General features: G+C 39.9%; 1 protein-coding gene across 4 annotated transcripts in view; it reads right to left on the bottom strand.

Moving 5' to 3' along the window:
- ADGB (androglobin) overlaps positions 1 to 22,792 on the bottom strand; it is a 219,992-nt gene that overhangs the window by 89,044 nt on the left and 108,156 nt on the right. For all 4 annotated transcript variants that reach the window (XM_055001570.1, XM_055001578.1, XM_055001596.1 and 1 more), the window contains 6 exons: positions 18,088 to 18,133; positions 9,824 to 9,992; positions 7,430 to 7,493; positions 5,125 to 5,227; positions 1,099 to 1,240; positions 12 to 126 (listed from right to left, as the gene is read on the bottom strand). In XM_055001570.1, the coding sequence (XP_054857545.1) occupies positions 12 to 126; positions 1,099 to 1,240; positions 5,125 to 5,227; positions 7,430 to 7,493; positions 9,824 to 9,992; positions 18,088 to 18,133 (639 nt within the window). The remainder of the gene's footprint in view (positions 1 to 11; positions 127 to 1,098; positions 1,241 to 5,124; positions 5,228 to 7,429; positions 7,494 to 9,823; positions 9,993 to 18,087; positions 18,134 to 22,792) is intronic.

Below are 22,792 nucleotides of genomic sequence, written 5' to 3'. Positions count from 1 at the left end.
GTAACAAATACCTTGTCAAGATTTGGCAGAACAATATCCTCTTCACCAAACACACATGGCACCATACTGCACAGATGGATATGGTGCCCTATGGGAGAACTTGCAGTGAAGAGTAACACATGGCGCCTACATTTAAAAAACAAGCACAAAACTGAGCTAAATAACTTAATTATAGCTATAATTCTAAACAACCTTAATGCAAATCTCTCTCATTTACTGACTGCTTGAGACACAAGATTTAGAGCCAAGCTACAAGTGACGCCTGACACAGGTTGGACACGTGTCAGCTTCCCTCAAGTTTTGATGGGAAATGTAGGCATCCTGGTCTTGCAGCTGTAATGGAGAGCCAAGCTGAAAAACCAGGACGCCTACATTTCCCATCAAAACTTGAGGGAAGCTGACAAGTGTCCAACCTGTGTAAGGCGTCACTTGTAGCTTGGCCCTCAGTGAGTAAAACGAAAGAAAGACTATTGGTTGGTTGTAGAAAGGTGCAGACTTTGTGCTGGATCCTAAAGAACTATGAGAGGAACAGGTCACAGAAATATTTAAACATTTTCCCCTACTTTTCTCCCCAACGGCCCCCCAAAAGTAGCTTATAAAAACAATTTAAACAAACAGACAAAAGAAGTATACAGTAAACTACACACTGGTCTGGTCCTGCATCCACTGGGGCAGCAGGGCCACACGAGACAAATACTCGATAGCCAGAAGCCAGATGCTATTCATTCACTTTCATCCCCTATTGTGTAATATGGGATTAATAATACTTGCCTGCCTTCTTGAGTTGGTGTAAGTATTACAAAGGTAGCAGAGCAGTACAGTTACTGAAAATGAACTTGGAATCAGGAAGCTCCTGATTCAAATTTCAGCTCTGCTGTGAACTCACAAAGTAGCTTAAGATAAGCTACTACTGATCTTTCCCAGATCCCCACATCTGAATCTGCAATGTGAATATAATGGCACTGATCTACCTTACAAGGATGTTGTAAAGATTAATAAAACAGCATATAGCACTGAGCACTCCAAAATACTACATAAATGCTAAAGTATTAATTATTACTTCTTAATGCCTGAGCTGGAAAGCAGAGTGGCACATACCCAGGAGGGAGATTTATCATTGCTGCTTTGGTGGCATATGTATGGAGCTTTAGGATTAATTTTCCTGAAGCAGGATTCTTCCATGAGAATTTTTCAACTAAGAGAAAGCCTTTGGGTATAATATGGTAATCTTTCTGTCCAACTGATAAGATAAAAAAGTGTACAGATAACAATGTTTACAATCATAGTTTAATCATACATTAAATGATACAGGCTCAGACTCGCACAAGCTATACCACAATACATGTGTGATTCCACAAAACTGTTGTTTTGACTGCAGCAAATTAATATGGTTATTTTATGCCCAACAAATGAGTTACATTGCCCCGACACACTATTCCAGTCTTACTGGACCCTACATTTTGTTGCAGAGTTAGAACTGAATTATCATTCTTGTTGCTGATCCTAAATGCCATCTCTGACAAAAAGAGAAATGAAGCAGAACTAACATTTTCTATTTAAACTGTATATAGCACAAAACAGATTTCATCCATTTTTCCTCTCTGTATACAGCTTATTATGGCATGGTACCAGGAAAAGGGCTGGAATATATTAGTACATGCTAGCAGCTTCAGTAACATACTATACTCAGATTAGAGGGAAAGGGGTATACTTTCCCCTTAAGCCTTCTTGCTGTGCACAGTTTAAAGCATTTAGTACAGATGGGAGTGTGAAAGCTAGGCATATGTCCAACTACATTTGGCATGCCTATCTCAGTGAATTAGGTCTCCACTCACAGGTGACTGAAATTAGGCCCTTTTAAAGATGCTGAGGCCTAAGGACTAAACTTACTTTGAACAACTTCCTCCACTGAATCCTGAGTTAATGTAATATATCTCTCATTTTGAAAAAAAATAATGTACATTTAATTTTCATAAAATCCCCTTATCTATACAAAATTTAACAAAGCAGTAAGTTAAAAAAATTGACTCAAAAATGGAAAGAATATGTCTGCATGTGTGCGTGTGTGTATGCACACAAGCAGGGGACCCAAAAGGACTTAAAGGGAGTATCTCATTTCCCCTCCCCCACTATTTTCTCTTTACCTTTCTTGAAAGCCCCCATAGCCTCTACCCAGGAAAAGTCTGGGTCAGTTGTGCAGTGCCAGCCACCAAGCTGGTTCAAGTTGTATGGTCAGGAGTTCCCTTGGCTGTCTGGTGGTACTGCAGGCAAATGGATTGGTGGCAGGGCTACCAGGTCTCCCTGTCAACTGGGGGGGGGGCGCAGTACTTACTGGGCTGCTTCTCCTTTACTCATGCTCCCGACTGGGCACAATGACATCACTTTCAGAAGTGATGTCATCATGCTGGCTGTGGGAGAGCTTGGTCTTCCACTCCCACAGCTACCATGGTAACATCACTTTCGGAAGTGATATCATTGTGCCCAGACCACACATTGGCTCAGTTTGTCTGCCAGTGGTGTGTGATCACATGGTGGCTTGCCACCTCCCATTGATTGCAAGCAATTGGTGGGCAGAGTGGCAAACCACGAGAAATTTGTCTGCCACTAGTAGTCACTTAGGAACTCTAATTGGTGGGTGACCAGGTTTGAGGTCACTTTGCCTTCTCAGCATTCAAGGAGGGAGGGGGATGAATCATGCCCACAACAGGAATCCTTTCCAAACAATTGCAAGAAGGAACACCTCTATGAGAGGCCAAGGATTGCCACAGGGCCGATGCAAGATGTTAGGCCCAGTTTTAACAGGCTAGGAGACTAGCCAATGATACTCAACTGTTAGCTCCTCATGTTTAAGAGCCCCTTAAAGGAGGAGGAGAAGGGTCCTATAAACATCCTCCAACCCCTAGCCTGGAAGCACCAGTGAAAAGTGAGGCAGTGATGGCAATAGGCACTGGTGTGGGCAGGTGCCCCACTGTATCAGCATTCTATGCATATCTTGATGATCTTTATGTCAAAATGCACTCCTTCTGCCACAAAATACTAGGGAGTCAGAATAATGGATTAATATTAAAAACAAGTATCATATAAATGTATCATATACAGACTAACAAAATGTTTAGCCTAATTCAAAATTCAGTTAGCCAAGTCAACAGAAAGTCTCCAATGGTACAATCCAGATTCACCATTCCTTAGTCTAGCAGATGGTGTTTAGTTAGATGTCCATAGTGTTATTGCTTTCCAATCACACTTGACTTATAGCTCATTTATTTTGCCTGTCAAGCTCAACATTTTAATCTTGAGATATAGCAAAATAAGGCTGAAGTATGTCAGGAAAGCAGTTGTGGGGAAGGCACATAGCACTGACAGATAAGAAGGAGTGAGGGAAGAGCAACCAGCTTCCCCCTCCCTCTTCCATAGGCCAATTATTGCTCCCCTCCAGTTGGAATAAAGAGGTAGACACAAGGCTTGGGTACTAATGGACCACTTTTATTTAACAACACAAACTCTAACACGGCAAGGGCCTACCTAGTGGTACAGGTCAGGAGTGACCCTGGACCTCCGCCCTGACCTGTCTGGATGAGCCTCGCTGCCATCCATGTGCAACCTGGCTGGGCAGATGAAGTGATTCCTCCCCTTAAAGCTCCAACCGCCCAAGCTGTGAAGCCTGGAGGAGAACTGGCTTGTCCAGGGGTTCCCCACCAAGCAGTCTGTCAACGCAATTGGGCCGTGAATCAACCAGCTGCTCATGACAGACCCCAATTCCCCACCAATGGGGGATATCCCATTGAAAGCGCAGACTTTTCCCAAACTCTATCCTGTCACTAACAACCTATTCACAGCTCTGCCTTGAACCAATTACCACGATTCCTGCATGCAGTACAAGGTGGCAAAAAAACATCTCTCCCCAATGGCCAGTGGGGGAAAGGGGAAAAAAATCCTACCTGGCCCTGGCAACCAGCAACTGATGAAACCTGCACTGCTACAGGGTAAGCAGGTGGGCCGAGCACGAGGCAACCACTGAAGGTCTGGAGGATGGAGCCGCCTTTTAAAGCATTCAGCTCCACTCCACCTCTTCAGTGCTGAGATGGCCAGAGGTGTGCCTTGCTGCTTTCCCCTTCTGGGGTGGCAAAGGCGGCCCTTGACCCTAGCAGCTGGGTCTGTGGGCTGGGAAGGGACGGATCCTTTGTATGTAGAGTACAATCTGATTCCTGTATTTTCTAAACTATACATTGCACTGACAGAGCCTACATACATACAGCTTTTATGTATGTAGTTTCACTGCACAAGAAATTAGCAACACATGGAGGTTGGATAGGGCTAATGGGCATGACTCTAAGCCCCCTTCCATGCACTGATGATGTCCAGTAACAAAATTTGCTCAGGGTTTTGGACTTGTTTCTTACGTTACTGTCACATGGGGTGATTCCTCACTGTGCTCTCACCGACACTGTGAACTACAAGATATTCAAAGAGCAGGAACAGAGCATTCACAGAGAAATTCTCCCTGCTTTCAAATTTTGCCTGCCCTTTTGCTGAGCCTGCCCCTATTCTCAGAGTACTTTTTGCAACCTTAAAAAAAACTAGCAGTAGATATATTGCTATAATGTAACGACACTATGATGATATATCTACTACCTTTTTTTTTAATGGGGGGGAATGGTGGGTGGGCAAGAGGGGGAATGGTGCAAGGTGCAGCACAGCAGGTGGGGAGGTATGGAAATATGCGCATTCCCATCTACATGGATCCCAAACCCACTTTGAGTATGGACTTTCTGGAAACAGAACAGAGAAGCATGGAAAAACCCCAAAGATGGACAACTGCATGATGATATGTGGAAATTCCCCCTACTTTTGTTTTGAGGGGAATGTGGAACAAAACCTCCACATGAAAGCCGCTTTTGAATTAGTGGTAGGCAAAAGTTCATGCAAAAAGTTCCACAAAATATTATGAGCATAATAGGTACAGGACTTCCAAAGACTCTTGGTAAAATGCACAGACCAACATAGGTAAGGAAAACAGTGGCAAACAAAGAATATTGCAGCTCTAACTGGCTACTTCTACCTTTGAACACCCGTTGAAGGAATCCAACAGAATCAATTTTAGTATTAGCTTAGCACTCATCTTACCTCCTGAATCTCCCCAGTGTACTAATGCAGAATAACTAACTAGGATTTCAATAGGTTTCAGACTGTCCACACACAAGTAATAGGAGACACGATCATCTATCATCTATAAGAAGAAAAAGAATTCAGATTTAATTCCTAATACTGCAGTAACTAATATCTGAGTTATATTTCAAATTCTGGGATCCAAAAAAATCATGGTATAAAATGAACAATGAAATGGTCCGCACCCATTTTTCAAAGTAATAACTTTTGCACTTCCCTTATCAATTAATTTTGGTTCTAATCCATTGACAAAATATTACATTTCTCTTATGATACATTTTATGTATGTTTTCCTAAGCTATTGGTTTAATTTTAGAAAGACAGCAACATAATGAGGTAATTGGTTTGAGAGTTCTGCAACTGAATGTTAAGTAATTACAAGGAAGTTATTAAATGCAACATAAGCATTGACGTTTAATTGGTTCAGCAGTAGGATTATGGCGCTCATTTGGTGAATTAAATTTTTGATTTGCTTAAAACACCACAACTGATTTTCTTGCAAGCTGAAATTTATTTATATGTTTATTTGGAGTATTTTTATCCTAACCTACCTCCCAGAAGCTTGAAGTGGTGCACATCATGGTCCCTTCCTTTATTTTTTTTCCCAACTACAATTTTGTAAGGTAGGTTAAGGCTGAGAGAGAATGACTGGCTCAAGGTCACCTAGTAAACTGCATGGCAAGCTGGGATTTGAATCCAGGTCTATCTGGTTCTAGTTCAACACTCTAACTGCTACACCACACTGGCTCTCATATTAAAACTTAATATGGTGCATAAAAATTAATGACATTTTACCCAGTCCAGAACTCCACAGGGATTCCAATATGAACCCCATGTGAAGAGAGGCTGCCTCGTTCACCTCCATCACAAAGACACTGAAATGTATGGGCCAATTCCTAGTCATAAATAGCTCTAAGTGAGAACTGCTGCCCAGTCTTACTGCAGTAAGAGAAATGGAAAGGAATTTCTGTCCATCCAATCATAGCAGATGACATGTAGATAACATTCTGATTAGACAATCTGACATTATGTTTTGGTATGAATGACTTTCAATTCACTCAAGAAGATCCTACCCTATTCTACCACTCCATTGAGCAGTTTGTTTGTTTGTTTAATTAAAATATTTATATACCACCGAATTAGGAGAGAGATAAAGAAGTATAGATAGGTTTAAATTGTATCTTCAATTTTGATATTTTAACTTAATTTTAAAATATTTGAAATTTTAAACTTCTGTTTATATGGGAATGTATTCTGTTTTTAACATCACTGTTTTCTTAATAGTTATTTACTTGCTTCCCTTCAAGTTGTTTACTGGTCAATGACCGTAATAAATTTTTATTACTATTATTTTTATTACTATATCCCACCATTTCTTCAGGTCCAAGTTTGCAGCCTTCCTCCAATCTATGTAGTCTTTCTCCAAATTAATCAGTTCTTCCATTGGAGGAAAAATCACTTCAGCAGGAGAAAGGCTCCTTAGGCTGGAGGAATGCTACTTGGAGGTTAGATCCACCTCAATAAATAGTAATGTACTGACTTAGCAACTAAAGTACAATAGCCCATATAATACATATATTAAAACACACTATATTTGTAGCATATAGCAAAAAAAGTGATATATTTATCAAAAATAACCCAAATAATACAAAATATTTTATAAGCTTTTTTAGACTTCAGGTTTCTTTGTCAAGCTGGATTTTAAAAAACAGTATTTCAGGTCCTGATCAAAACATTCCATGTTTTGAATGACAGGCTGTCTTGAATAGATTGGGTATGCTGGATGGAGATGCTATCAGGTTGCACAAAAAACAAATTAGGCATAAAGTTCAACTTTGAGGAGAATAGAAAGAATGGGACTGAGGAATGTAAATCGCACCATTAATTTGTCCTAAAATGTGGCAATAATAGCTTAACTGTCTTTTGAAATTCAAACAGCTCTTGGTTGACTGGTAATTTACTTACATATTTTATTTCACAATATTGCACAATGTAATTTGCTGACAATGGTTGCTCTTTGAATATTACTTTTATCACTTTATTGTATTATTGTATCTAAATTAAATTACCTTTGATATGTTGACAGAGGTTTTTAAGTCAATCATTGAGATTTATTATTTGTATCAATCTTACTTCTTTTGGCCTGTAGTTGTTGTAAGTAATGTTTTACTGGTTAACACCATAAAGATATTTAAAGAATATATGCAAAATTATGATATATCCTGCCAGTTAAATAAATAAGCCATACCACTGATACACTTACCCTAAAATCTGATTTCTGATAGCTGTAAGCATAAGTATTGGATTTATGGAAAATATATATATTCCTAGATGGAAAATAAAAAAAGAATATGCTTAGTTAAGTGTCAATTATGAAAGTGCCACATCCCTCAAGCCACATTCTATTTAATTACAAAAAGGCTGAAACAAATATTCACTATCCCTTGAACAATTATTCAACATTGGCAGATTACAAGAAATCAAACTCTGTAACCACTGAACTGTCAACATTGTTTCTCTATCCCTGAAAACATAAGAGAAAATCTGCTGAATATTCTGATCATGGCCCCCTCCCTATGAGGCTTTCCCCCCATATGATGGAGGAAACAGGCTTAAAAAAAATAATATTCTGTGCTTTTTAAGATCGTTGCGGCACTAGACTTGCAGGCAATTTTAACTTTTATTTTTAGCCCAAGATTTTCCTGTGCCTCAAAGCACCTTCTCTAAATGTGTAACTACATTAGGCTGCCTTTTCTGATTCTCTTTCCCTCCTGATATATCCTTAGACAGAGCGCAAAGGTTTTGCTTTCCTTGTAGTCACACTACAGCTTTGAGGAATATCACTTTTAAAGCTTGATTTGGTTTAGGCAGGGCTCATTTCGAGGGGGAACGCGCAGGAACGCAGTTCTGGCAGTTCCCCAAAGAGGTCACATGTCTGGTGACCCCACCCACCTGACCCTCAGCCATTTTGGGCCCGTTTCAGCCTGGATTGGGGCCGAAACAGCCCAGATCAGGCCTCTGTCAGGTGGTGGATCACTCTCCCACTCAGCAGCAGCCCGATCCTAACCATTTTGGGCCCCTTTTTGGCCATTTTCAGCCCCCTTTTGCCATTTTGGGCCCAATTTTGGCCCTGAATGGCCAGGATTGGGTTCAAAACAGCCAGGATAGGTGATGTCAGGGGGTGTGGCATATGCAAATCAGTCACACCAATGACACACTTCCGGTGATGGCAAGGGGCATGGCATATGCTAATGAATTATGCTAATGAGTTCCTCCAGCTCTTTTTCTACAAAATGACCCCTGGGTTTAGAACTGTGGCATGGGGGTAGGAGAGGCTGCAATTCCAAAGCTATGCAAACAACTTCCATCTTCAGTAGTTTCAGCTGAGGAAAACAGCACACTGAAGGGAGACAGGAGCCACACCTCCTGCCACATCACTGGGACACCTGTATAACTTAGATGAATCAGCATTTTCTTTGGGCTTTGCCCCTTGACAGCTTCACTCCATTCTGTGACCATTCAGCTCTGTTTCTGGGCATGCAGCTTCTGTTCCTGTGTGAAGGGGTTGGCTGCCCTAACCAGATTTGTGCCTTTCATTGGCTGCTAACAAGATAAAAGTCAATTGCAAGGGCCACAAAAGGGATCCATGTGGGCTACTGAAAAAAGATTGCTCAAGCAATCTCAGTGATTTTGGGGGGAGATGACTGAGATAATCCTGTACAGTAAAGTTGATTTTTTAAAATCTCTCATTTATGCATAGAGAGTGTTGAAAGCAACATCAGATGCTTATTGATGCTGCATTCTTTAGATTGTTAAAGATGTATCATATTACAACACTAAAGATAAATATGAACAATGCAGATGCAGAGACCACAATATGTACATTGTCAGTCAGACATATTAGCTATAATTGGCAACAAGAGGCATAATAAAATACTTTTGCCCATCAAAGAGTTATGTAGTAAAGAACTGGCCTGTTTTAGAAGATTAACAGTGGAATCCTTTACAGAGTTACTCCCATCTAAACTTACTGAAATCAATGGACTTAGTCTGGAGTAACTTTGCATAGGACTGCACTTGTTAGGCTTGGATCCAATCAACAGATAGTGCTGGTAAGTGTGGCTTTTCTTATGTTATCCCCCCTCAGCAATCTTTTTTGATTGCTAGAAAGGTGTTTGCTGGAATCACAAAGCCTACATGGACAAACAGCTACATGGAGATAGATCAGGAAGATTTATTTGAAGAAGTGAGCTGTGACTCACAAAAGCTCATACCTTACCACAAATTTTGTTAGTCTTATAGGTGCTACTAGGCTCTTGCTCTTTTCTACAACTACATGGGTTGGGGGTGATTGCAGTGAGAAGGTGGAAAGCAGCAAAACTGATCCCTCCTTCCCTTTCCATCAGCACAGCTGTGTTTGTAAAAGAAGGAAGATGGGCATTTTTGCACTCTTCCCCTTCTCCCTTACCCACATGGCTTTTTGCCAGGGGGGGGGGGGGTCCTCCAACTTCAGAAATTATTTTTTCTGGGGATCAAAAAAAGATACTGAATGAGGGAAAATATCTGTGTACCTTTTTCTAATAATTGGCTGGAGCCAAGCATTAATGTTGTTAGTACAATGATGCTGTAAATTAGACAACATAATAGTGCTTCTTACTGAAAACAAGTACAGAAATCTTCATAGTCTATCCATATTTCTTTGGAAATGGGATTCTTTTCTGCCTCGATTTCTTCCTGAGACTTATTTACTAACTGATTGCCTAAGCCAGGCTCAGTTGATTCTAACATCTGAACTGCGTCATTACTTATTTTTTCATTCGATTCATCTGTATAGGTAAGAAAGAATGCACAGAGATTTTCACAGGTTAAAACTATGCTCAAAAAAGAAAGACTGTATTTTACTGGTGAACCTGAAAGATGTGCAAAAGATAAAATCTGTAATTCTTGACAGCTTAGTAAAATAAAACAGAATGAAATGCCCAGTATATGTCTGCAATAGACTAAGCTCTCCCACCTTAAAAGCATAAATTTTAGCATTTAAAGAAATTATCCACTAAATTATTGGTGATGCACGTAGGCGAGAACACAACTCACACAGCATTGTGAAAGCAAAAATTAATGTGTAGCCATTTGTTTTAAATGTTATCCTACCATGTTTTTATGTACTTGGGAAAATAGTTGGCATTTTCCCTACATGTCTTGTGCTAACTTGATACTGCAATGCCTTTGTGATGTCTGACAACAAGGGATTTTAAATCTGTAGTTTCCATTATTAATATTCATTAACAGACAAAGACATAAAATATTTGTATAGGTCAAACTACTAAAATCAATACAAAATACTTGCCAATGTATTTAACTGCGTAGGCTGGAATACAAATTTATCCTGCTCAAAATGTGTGTCTTTATTACAAATGGATCAGCATTTCCCAGAAGTTTTTCTAGTTTTTCTACAAAATGAGATTCTGGGCACAGGCTTGAAACAGCAGCTCCATACATGCATGCACAGATATTTTTAATGTTAATACCTTACTCTATAAGAAACACAAGATTTCTGTGAACTATATGACCAGCAATGAGCTTAAAAGGGTATAACTTTGCTTATGATGGCACTGCAGGTTACCCAACAAAGCAGTCTTTTGTCTGGTTAGTATCTGTTCTCTATCTGATTAGTTTTCTTGCTCCTTGCAAACTTTTTATGCAGCGGTTGTCTCTAGAGATGCAAAGTCATACTCCGTTTTGCTCAGAAATACAAATATCAAAATAATGTAATGCTCACCTTCAACACAATAGTGATCAATACAGCCATTATTTCTCTGACACAGACTGTATAAATTGTATCATGAATGCCAAACCAATTCTAAACCAAACCAAAGATAGTTCATCTATTGTGGCTTGAAAAACTCTCATGCAATATTTATGTTGAAGATTATTAATTTTCAGAGGTCTTGAAAAGAGAAGGAATAAATGTCTTTTTTGCAAAATATTCTGAAAGTTGCGAATGAATTGAAATGAAGGTTACGGACACCATAAATCATGAAAATGCTGAATAAATGAAAAGCTACAGACCATTGCTTTCACCTCTAGAGGTCACTCTAGAATCAGCACTTAAACATAACTGACAAAGAACACTTCCCAAGAATACAAGACTGCTTGAAACACATTTTTAAAACTGCACCTAACCAAAGTTTTGGATGTACTGTACTACTGCTATATGATGCTTTAAGCTAGCATAACTTAAGTACCCTAGAAGCATGTAAGAATGCATAGCTACACAAAGGCATAATCAAAGGAATAAAAACATTAATTCTTCTGGGTAGGGAAGCATTCAAGGAGTTGTACATATTTCTGAAAAGTCTCAAAAATGCATGCACATATTTTCTACTTTTATATATAAAGCCTGAATTTTTAATAGGACATTTTGCTGTGGATTTTTTTAAAAAAAGTACTATTTCTAAGCTATAGGAACTAGGAGGGGGGGTCCTAAAAATCTGAATAAGAAACATAACAAATTACAGTACAAATTAGTTATTTATTAAAGGACAACAGATCTTGAGTATGCAGTCTTGCTTTCTATGTATAGAATTATCAGTAGGTTTTTGGAGTTTTTTATAACTAGGTCACAGAAGACTACATATTTGGAAAAAACATACGCAAGTCTTCATATCACAAAACCTCATTTTTTAAATATCACTACTGTTTTTAAAAAGCCACTTTACTTTCGTTATTTACATAAAAATAATGAAAGGCTCTCTTAACTTACCACTGAATTGATTTTCCAGAATATATGCCTCATGGAAATTAGAGGGATTCACCTCAATTTCCTAATGTGATAATTCCTTTGTGTGTGTGTGTAAAGTGCCAGCAAATCACAAGTAATTATACCATGCTGCCTTCTGATATTTCCAGATGTGTAGCTGTATTAGTTTGTTGTAGTAAAAATAAACAGGCATTTTGTGGCACCTTTATGACTAACACAATTTACTTAGCCTTTAAGCTGCTAAAAGATTCCAGTTTATATTTCTTTACACGTGACTGCCTTTTGTACTTGCTATCATTTATTATTGATGAAGTTGCCCTAAGGCATATGCTTAGCAGACTTCCATGTTATCAGTTTAGCAATATAACATTAACATGAAACTATAAGACTAGCCCCTTAAAGAAGATTCTCTTTTCCCAACCAGGGGGAAAAATAACTGGATATGCAACTAGAATCAGCTGCCTAGGGAGGTGGTGAGCTCCCCCTCACTGGCAGTTTTCAAGAAGAGGCTGGATGAATATTTATCAGAGATGCTTTAGGCTGATCCTGCACTGGGCAGGGGGTTGGACTAAATGGTCTGAATGGCCCCTTCCAACTCTATGATTCTATGAATAACTAGTTTCCTTCAAGTTATTTAGTTCTAACCTGGGACTTGATTTCAGTCTCAGAATGCAGTCAGCTGATTGACACCCTATCCTTAGGCAATGCTTCTGGGAAAGACTTCGTGCCACTTGAGGTCTTTAAGCTGAATGTTCATTGGTGGTGTTCAATTTTAGTTAGACTTTTTTGGGAAATTGTCTATACCTGTACTATCCCCTCTACTGGAAACAAAGTATTATCACTTCAAATTATAAAAAAGCCAAGAGGCAAGACCCAGCCAATTGCCGTCCTATTAGTCTTTTAGATATCTCCTCCAAATTATATACACACCACCTTTTATTCAAACTGGAAGATTGGGCTAAATCATCTAACCTTTTTCATTCTGATCAAGCAGGTCTTTGCAAGGGTTATAGTGCACTTGATCACTGTATGACAGCGAAGACCCTAATTCAGAGATATACCAAAAAACATAGGAGATGTCTTTATGTTGTTTTTGTTGACCTTTGACTCTATAGAGTGGTCGAGACATTGGGGCAAATTTGATAAAACAAGAATTGATAGAAGACTAGGATTTTGAGTGAACTACTTTTCAATTTCACAGTCAGGGTCAGAATGGGCTCACATGACTCTCTTATGGACCCTGATCCATTAAGGAAGGGTGAAAAACAGGGCTGCCTGTTGGCCCCTTTTTTGTTTAATTTTTATATTGATACTTTTGTCCAGGCCATGGAATTTCAGAATTTCTTTCCCCCCTCATTGGCTGGGTGGAAAATCTCAGTGTTGCTGTATGCAGATGAAAGGGCTATTACGTCTTTTACTAAAATTGGGCTTGGAAGGATGCTAGTTAGGTTGGCTGATTATTGTGGAACTATGAATCAATTATAATAAAACTAAAATTGTAGTCCTTGGTAAAGGTGTGCATCCAAAAAATATTGGGGTTCCCGCTTCAGGTTTACCCAAAGTGGGAAAAAGCTTAGGAAAAAACCCTGAAATCTGAAGCAGCATGCTGCTTCGGATTCAGGTTTCTAAGTTGCTTCAGTATGCTCCGTAAAGATTCAGAGCATACTGAAGTGACGGGGGAGGAGGGAGGCCACTCCCATCCTTAAACTCCCACTCCCATTCTTTAACCCCATCTCCCTCCCCCACCCCCACTTACCTGGTCAGGCTCCAGCCACCAATGCCACGCTGGCCAGTGGAGAAGGCCTTCCTTGCCATCGCCGCTGCCATTGTGGCTGGCCGGCAGAGAGGGCCTTCCCTGTCGCCACCACAGCCGGGGTGGCTGGCCGGCAGAGAGGGCGTTCCATGCTGCCAGCACTGTGCTTGTGTGGCTGGCCGGCAGAGAGGGCCTTCCCTGCCGCTGGCACCACACCGGCATGACTGGCCAGCAGAGAGGGCCTTCCCTGCTGCCACCATGCTGGCCGGCAGAGAAGGCCTTCCCTGCCACTGGCTCCATGCCAGTGCGGCTGGCTGGCAGAGAGGGCTGCCACCACCAGAGGCCAGCACGGAGACAGGAGGGCCTCCTCTCCAGCCAGTGCTAGGTAAGTGGGGGTGGGGAGGAAAGTGTGGGAATTGAAAAGTTTAAAGGGCCCTGTCACTTGCGACAGGGACCCTTAAGCTTAACCCCTGCCCCCCCCCCGAAGCTTCCCGAAGCATTATGAATGTTTCAGGAAGCTTTGTTTCAGTATTTCTGAATCGGGGCAGATTCGGAAATAAAGAAGCTTTCTGAATTGGGCCCAATTCAGGTATTTTACCGGAATCAGATACCCGAAGTGCACACCCCTAGTCTTTGGTAATAATAGATGCAAGTACAGATGGAGTATCAATGTTCAGGATATAGAACAATACTTCTTTTTTAAATACCTAGGCATAGTATTTCATGAGTTTCTCTTGGCAAGCACATCTTAATGCCAATTTATCTACTGTCCACCATACACTGGGAACTATGTTAAAATCCTTCTATTCAAAAAGGGGCCAGCTAATAGCCCCAGCCCTTAAAGTGTTTTGGGGCAAAGTTATTATACAGCTGTTGTATAGGGCTGAGAAAATACTAGACCAGCTTGAAATTATCCAGAACAACTTTTTTAAGGAAAATTTTGGGACACTTCCAGGGTACTCCTGCTGCATATCTAAGGTTAGAAGTTGATCTACCCGCCGTTACGGCAACAGTCCACCTGAAACTATTAAAATATTATAAGGAATTTTGCACTATTTCCAATGACCATTTGGTAAAATACTGTTTCTGGTATAACAAGGAAGAGAACCAGTGGTTTAATTTGCTGTCCCCTCTTCTGCAGTTACACTCTTTGCCTTCCTTAGAAGTTTTGGGAGTCAAGCAAAATATGTAACTGGCTCTTTGAAAAAGATGCCCTCCACGATATTGATCTGGTTCGACAATCTAAACTCTTCCTGTGGAATCCTTGGATTAAGAAAAATAAATTCTTCTCAAACTACTTAGCTGACCTTTCTAATGTAACATTAAGAAAGGTTTTTACTAGCGCTCCTTTCCAAACTATGCCAACTGAATACTTACAGAGCAGATTTCAAAAAATACCAGTGGACCAACGACTCTGCCCATGTAGCCTTAACAAGGTGGAGGATATTATACACTATTTTTTACATTGCTTCTTCTATGGGTCCATCCGGAATAAACTGCTGAACCAATTTCTTGTAAACTTTTCTGTCTCTGATGAGGAATGCATAAAATTATTAGCTTTTTCTCCCTCTGGTTATAAGAACCCTGTGGCACAGAATGGTAAGCGGCAGTACTGCAGCCCAAGCTCTGCTCACGACCTGAGTTTGATCCTGGTGGAAGCCACGTTCAGGTAGCCGGCTAAAGGTTGACTCAGCCTTCCATCCTTCCGAGGTCGGTCAAATGAGTACCCAGTTTCCTGGAGGTAAAGTATAGATGACTTGGGAAGGCAATGGCAAACCACCCCGTAAAAAGTCTGCCAAGAAAACGTCGTGATGCGACGTCCCCCCATGGGTTAGTAATAACTCGGTGCTTACACAGGGGACTACCTTTACCTACTCTTAAAGTGGCTATTTTTACTTTTCTCTCAACAAACATAAGAAAGAAATTAGCTTTTGCTAATTCTGTAAGAATTTTAGCCAAACGGTAATTTTATGTAATTTCTATGGGTTTACTCAGCTTCCTTCTGCTGTTTTCATCTTTTTATCACCTTAGTTCTAAATTTTAAGTATTACCTTGCTATATAAATATGTAATTATGTTTTAACTCTTTCGATGTGGCATATTGTTACATTGTGAATATGCTGGTATGTTACGGCCTATGGCTACAACATTAATAAACTATTATTATTACTAATCACATTAGGTTGTCATGGAAATGAGTGGTCTGCTCAAAGCCAAGCCAATGTACAATTTAATTCATGTTCCCAATATCATATTGTGCTTGCAGTGTACATAAACTACAGCAACTAAAGGCAACTACCATAATCTCTTCTAGCTTTATTTTAGTTCAGTAGCATTTGCTCAGGACAACTTCTGGATGCATTGCACCTTAAAATGCTAAGATCTACAACAACAATAAAAGTCAGTGCTCTTTAAATTAGTGATTTAAACAGCAAAGAAAAAAAGACATGGAGAAATTTACAGCGCAATGCTAAGAAAAGTTATTCCAGTCAACATCAATGGGTTTAGAGTGAAGTAACTCTCCATGGGATTGCACTGCCAGTAATCCTTAACAACAACAACAACAACAACAACAACAACAACAACAACAAAACCCCTAAGAAACATACACTTTGGTCTAGGATGAAACCTTCATGTGAAAAAACAGTATTAAATAAACAAAAAGCTTTTCTACTATTTATTGATCACCTTTTAATCCCATCCTTCCTCCAAGGGGGTTAAGGCTACATACATGGTGCTCCTGTTCTCCATTTTATCTACATGACAACCTTATAAGGCAGGTTAGACACACAAAGAATAACTGGCCCAGGGTCACTCAGTAAGTTTCATGTTAAATGGGAATTTGAACTTGCTTTCCCCCGGTCCTAGTCCAACCACCATACCGCACTGGCTGAAAAGCAAAAATGCAGACGGCACACTTGTTGAGATTCAGTAAACAAACAAACAAACAAATAAATAAAACAGCCCAAGAAGTGAGGTGAAAGGTCTGAAGTTTGACTCTACTGTTAGAATTAGAGAAGCCTTGGTTTTTGTTTTCTACATTTGGTTTATATGTGGGTGCTAATACTCATATACCTTCCATTTTTGTTTTCATTTGGTAAGAGCTTTTGGGATAAAATATAATTTTTGTTAAAATAAAGTGATCCTACCCATAACTGCACTTCTTAATCTGGTCCCCAAATCTTGACCTGATGAAATTAGCTTGTTACAAGTTCAGGTATGGTGGACCAGAAGAATCTCACATAAATGGATGCAACCTAAGTATGGGCAGTGATAAGGTGAAAATCAATAAATAATATAACTCAGCAGTTTGGCTGATAAGAAGACAGAGGTATAATATCTCCACTGTATAATTGACGACATAAAAAACTAAAGACCACTGCAAAAGGGTAAAGCTAGTTTTTCATGAAACAAATGGCTTTGTATGCTATACCAGAACAGGGCATTGGTTATCAGACTTTGGTTCTCAAACCTTATTCTGTCTTCAGACCAATTCTTGTCTCTCTCTCTTAACAGCAGCCCATCATATCTTTTTCAACAGTAACTTTCCTGCTTTTTAACCTTCTCCATTAACTATTCTCCCCCCACTCACCATGCTATTGTCACACTTGGACCAAAAGTCACCGGCCTCCTGGACAGATAATTGACAGCATAAGGTCATTTACAGAGAAACTCACATATTTCAAAGTCATGTAGCATGGTGCTGCAGTAGAACCAAGTGAGATCACCCCTCTTCCCTACCACTTGCAATGGCAGTAAAGCTGATTATGATCCAACTCATGGAAAGCTAAAAGATTACAGCTGAAATAAACAGCTTTCAAAAAACATCAAAGCATAGCAAGTTCAGACTTTCTTGCTAATCTTAAAAGTACTAGATTTAAGTGGGTGTCCATGTTGGTCTGCAGTAGGTGTCACTGGACTCAAATTCTGATGTATGTAATTGGCATCCATACAACATACATATTGGTGCTCCTGTTGATGCCCTGACCTCCGGAATGAGGAAATCACCCAGGTGATAGATACGATCACTCCTAGGGGCCCTCTCTCACGTGTCAGAGCCCAAGTAGCGCGCCTTGGTTTACTGAAGGTCTGCTGGTGACAGGGCCGTATTAACCCATGGCCGGGCCCCTAGGCTTTCAGGTATTTCAGGCCCCCCCCCCCCCAGCTTTCACCCCACCATAGCTCACAGCCCTGGTATAGGGCTGTGTGTAACATTTGTTCAAAGAGATTGGGTTTTGATTAAAAGAGTAATTCTATCATTCAAGTTCTCAATCAATAAACTATACTGTATCAATCTTGAAAAAGTCTTCACAAACAATGAAGTGGTAGCATTTCCAGAACTAGTGCTCTAGTTTATCTTGTTATTTTAATTAACAAGAACATTCACAATCACAAATATGTTTGCTTACCTTTAACGGCTCCTTCTATATTATGTTGCTGACCAAAAGTAGACTCCTACACAGTGGGGAGAAAAAACTTGTTTATAACAATTTTGAAATAATATCACAAAACAAAATATATTATGCCATTATCAAGTAGGCTTTAGTGGAAATTATTTCAAATGGACAATTATGTGCTTTGCAATAAATGGATGCTACTTCAATGGACACAGATGGCTGGGACTCTGTTCAGGATGGCACTATATGGCTGCTGTCCTAAGACTGTTTTCCTATTAAATGGTGTAAGCTCTATTTAATAAATTTTGTTTGTGAATGCTCCCCAAACTATGTAACCCTAAAAAAAGTTAGTCCAGTCTAAGTTCATCAAAATATATGCTTGGAAATAAATTCAATTGAAACAAAATGGGTGTTACTTCTGGACGAATAGGCTCCATATACTGAAGTACATCAAATAAATGCTAGACATAGCTATTAATGCTGAAGGAAGTTTTAGAAGATCTTGTACTATATACAGTTGAAGCTTATAATATTATGACATAGGGGCATGGTCATCTATCTATTATGACATTTTTATGCTATCCCTCCGTTTATCTCAGAGTAGAGTACATGGTTCTCCACGTTTCATTGTGCCTGCACTATCTATTGATTTAGCAATTTATACTCTGATTTTCTCCCCAATGGGGCCTCAGAGCAGTTTACAACAATCTCCACTCCTCTATTATTTTCTCACAGAAATGCTGTGAGGGAGGTTATGATGCAAGGGTTTACTGGCCTAAGATCATCCAGAAAACATGGCATAGCAGGTATTTGAACCTAAGTCTTTGCAGTCCTAGTCTAACCCTCTAACTGTTACACTATACTGGTTCTCTAAAGGACCATTTCCTCCTGTAATATCCAGCCTGCCAGTTAAGAGTTGCCTCTTAAGCCCTGCTCTCTAATCCTCTTCCCTCAGAGGTGAGGAGGGTGGTCATTAGAAACAGGGCATTCTCTGTGTTGGCAGCTTTCATTTGAAATGCCCTTTCCTTTGAGGCGTGCTTGATGACTACTTTACTTTCTTTTAGGTGCCAGGCCAAAACGTATCTTTCTACCTAGGCTTTTGTTTAGGGTTTTACCTTACAAGCTTTTTAATGTTCTGTGTCTATTTTATGGATAGTTTGATGCTGCTTATGTCCAGTCGATTTTTTAAATATTGTGGTAATTTTAATTGTAAGCTTCTTCAAGCAGGTCTCTGAAGAAGTGACATAGAAATATTCTAAGTAGAGATGGACACGAATTGGAAAAAAACAAACCGTGCGGTTCGCGGTTTGTTGCATTTCACGAACCATGAACTTTCATGAACCTGCCCCGGTTCACAAACCAGTTCATTTGGTTCGTGAAAACATCACATCCAGGTCAGCAAATCGTCACTTCTGGGTCAGCAGAAGGTCTGCAGGAAGTCCATCCCCTGTTGCCTAGGAAACTGATTGATTGGTGCCAGGCTGCCTGCAGTGACGAAGCAAATAAATGAACCAAATGAACCAGCCTAAAGTTCATGGCGGTTCGTTAGAAATGGGCTCTGACGGACTGCCAGTTCATGAACCACAAACCAGCCTGGTTCATCACGAACTTTGGTTCATATTTCAGTTTGTGCCCTTCTCTAATCCTAAGTAAATAAATAACTACCCACAGACTCCAATCATACTGTGTGGCCAATGCTATTGTGCTCTTTGTCTCCACATCTCCATAAATTTGGGAAGGGTGGGGCTAATGCTGACCACTAAATTATTACCATCACAAAAGAACAACAGTGTAGAAAACTAGAAATACAGAAGCTGAGATATAACTGCAAAGATATCTAAACATTTGTGGAGACAATGGGGTACAAGAACATTTAGCCATTTTCAAATACAGTAATTTTATACATAAGTATTGTATTTATATATTGTATTTATATGTATTGTAGCGCAACAGGAGACTGGTAATCTTCCTGTTTCAAGAAGAACCCTCTTCTTCAGATGATTTTTATAATGGTATCGGAAGAACATTCTACTTATGTATGATATAATTGTATTTGAAGTTATACATTTTATATAATTCTTATAAAATTTATATTATAGTATTATATTTCATGGTATATTTCAGCACCAGTATTTTTGGCTACTGCTAAATAGACAGTCTTAATAGTTTTACTAAACGCATGGATCTTTATGTGAATGCTGTCACTCTAGAGTGAGGCAATAATGCCTTTCCACTCATCAACTGGTCATCTCAGCCAACACTGAATTTCTCCTGTAGGAACAACTATTAATCATTAGATATACTAGTCATCTCAGCTCAAGTATTGCAAATTCATTATAGCAAATACTGAAATCATAGCCCCATTCACAATTCTATCTATACACTATTGGCCCATCACCCCCACTACAGCAAAACCTTCCCACCTCCAGGCTCACTTGTCAACTGAGCATTGGATATCACTTTGGAAGATAAATTTAAGACAATATTTTTGCATTTCTAATTAAAAATCATTTTCTTTGTATTCCAAGAAGTTTAATAGATTTAAGCTGTGTGCAAAGGTCAAGAAGAAATGATGTAGCTGCTTCTGCCAACTTTTAATGATTATGTGACACACTTCTTCATCACTTTTGTATCTCATAGGGTTGCCGGTCCTCCGGGGCACAAATCAGAGGACAGGGGGTCATGGGGTGGGTATGCAGGAGAAAAGTTCTGGAGCCTTTATTATAACATCAGAAATAATGTCATTCCTGGTGTGACAAGGAAGGGAAGGCCCCTGCATGAGGCGAGGGGTATTTTTGCTTCCCAACGCATGGACCTTTGGCTGATTTTAGGCAAAAATTCTCCTTGTGGAGGCCTTCCCTTCATTATCACACTGGGAACAATGTCATTCTTGAAACAACAATGAAGGCTCTGGAGCATGCCATTCTATACACTTCTTCCCCCTTCAGCCAGGTAAGAGGCGGTGGAGGGCAGGGTCTAGGTATGAGGGATCCCCCGCCTGACCGAGGGACTTGGGAACCCTAGAATCGCACCAGTTTGTCATTGTCTCTCATGAATTTACTAGCCTTTTCTGCTCACATATCCTTTCAAGAGAAAAACATGAGTTCCATGATTATACTATTTCTTGAAGACTGGAAACATGACTGACAATTAAATGGCAACTTAAGAACATTTAAAGCTGTATGTGCACAGTGGTTTATCTTTTACCTAATTAATCTCAACTCTTAAACTGGAAATCTTGATAGACAATGATCAATAAAAATCCATTACAAAGGAAGAATTATAATAGTTCATTTATATTATAAATGCTAAGTTCATGCTGACTATATCTATGAGCACTCTCTCTCTTTCTACTTGTCATGCACAAGTTCATACGCAAAAGGCAAACTCCAAGTTCCAGATTTTGAACAATGATGCATTTATGGTGTATTTATGATCCTTTTGGGTTTTTTTTTTATTAACTACATTAACTAACAATACAAAGGGAAGAAAGGGAACAAGGGGAGGAAGGAAAAAAACCACAACAACTACAACATGCAACAGCTATACTACACAAAATGTTTTCCCTTCATACTGCCATTATTCAAAAGTTAAAGCTTTATGTTATATTGATGGAGTGGTTGACCTTACTAAATGCAAATTACAATTTAAATTCAAATTAAATTTTTCTTCCCCTCCTGGGTCCCGGATGCAATTCTCTCTGAGCAGCTGCAGCCGCAGTGCTCATTTCCTCCCCCCCCCCTCAGACTTCTCCTTTTCGTCTTGCTTGGTGCACTGAAATTCCGGATTTTTATCCTCAAAATCCCTTAGTTGATCTTCTGATAATAACTTGAAAGCTTGATCTTTGTGACTGAACCAGATTCCTTCCGGAAATAACCATTTGTACTTTATTCCACGTTCTCTCAGAAGAGCTGCGAACTTTTTATACTTAAAACGTCTTTTCCGAACTAGAAATGGGATGTCTTTCAATATCTTAACTTTATTACCCAAAAAGTCCAAATCCGCATTGTATGAATTATATAGGATAGTGTCCCGGATCCTCTTAGATGAAAAATCAATGATGATCTCGCGAGGCAACTGATGCTTCATTGCATATTTTGAAGTAGCCCGACGGACTTCCAAAATGGCGCTTTTTACTTCTTCTTTAGTTGCCCTCGCGGGTGTCGCCAATAGTTCCGAGACCAGACCCCGTAAATCCTCATTTTCCTCCTCTTTCACATTCTGGAGGCGCAAAATTGTCTGTGTTCGTTCCACTTGTAGCCCGATCAGCTGATTCTCCACCAGTTTAAGCTCTTTATTCGTAGCCTTCACGAGTGACGCACTTTCCCGAGCAGACTTCTCTGCCCCCCCCCGCTGCTTCCTTAATGGTTTTCACTTCGCTCTCAATTAAGCCCACCCTTTGATCTGTTTCATTCAGCTTGTCAACAAAGGGTTTTATAGCTTCACCAACCGCCCTCCGCACTACCTCCTCCAACGACTCTCCCTTTAGGGCAGCCGAAACTGACTTGCCCAGGGCAGGACTTTGTTTTTTTGTTGCCATTTTAGGGGGGGGGGGGACCGCCAGCCGGATTCTGAAACTCAGCAAAGGGGAAGAACGAGCCTTCTTAGCTTCAGATCCCACCACTCCTTCACGTACGCTTGTAGTAACAGAAGGGATTCGCTTACTTTCAGGCTCTCGCCTAATTCTGCTCTTTGCCGTTTTCCATGGCCCGGCAGC

The sequence above is a fragment of the Eublepharis macularius genome, chromosome 1 (assembly GCF_028583425.1).
Source record: "Eublepharis macularius isolate TG4126 chromosome 1, MPM_Emac_v1.0, whole genome shotgun sequence".
Taxonomy (NCBI): Eukaryota; Metazoa; Chordata; class Lepidosauria; order Squamata; family Eublepharidae; genus Eublepharis; species Eublepharis macularius.
This window is presented reverse-complemented; position numbering and strand designations above follow the sequence as displayed.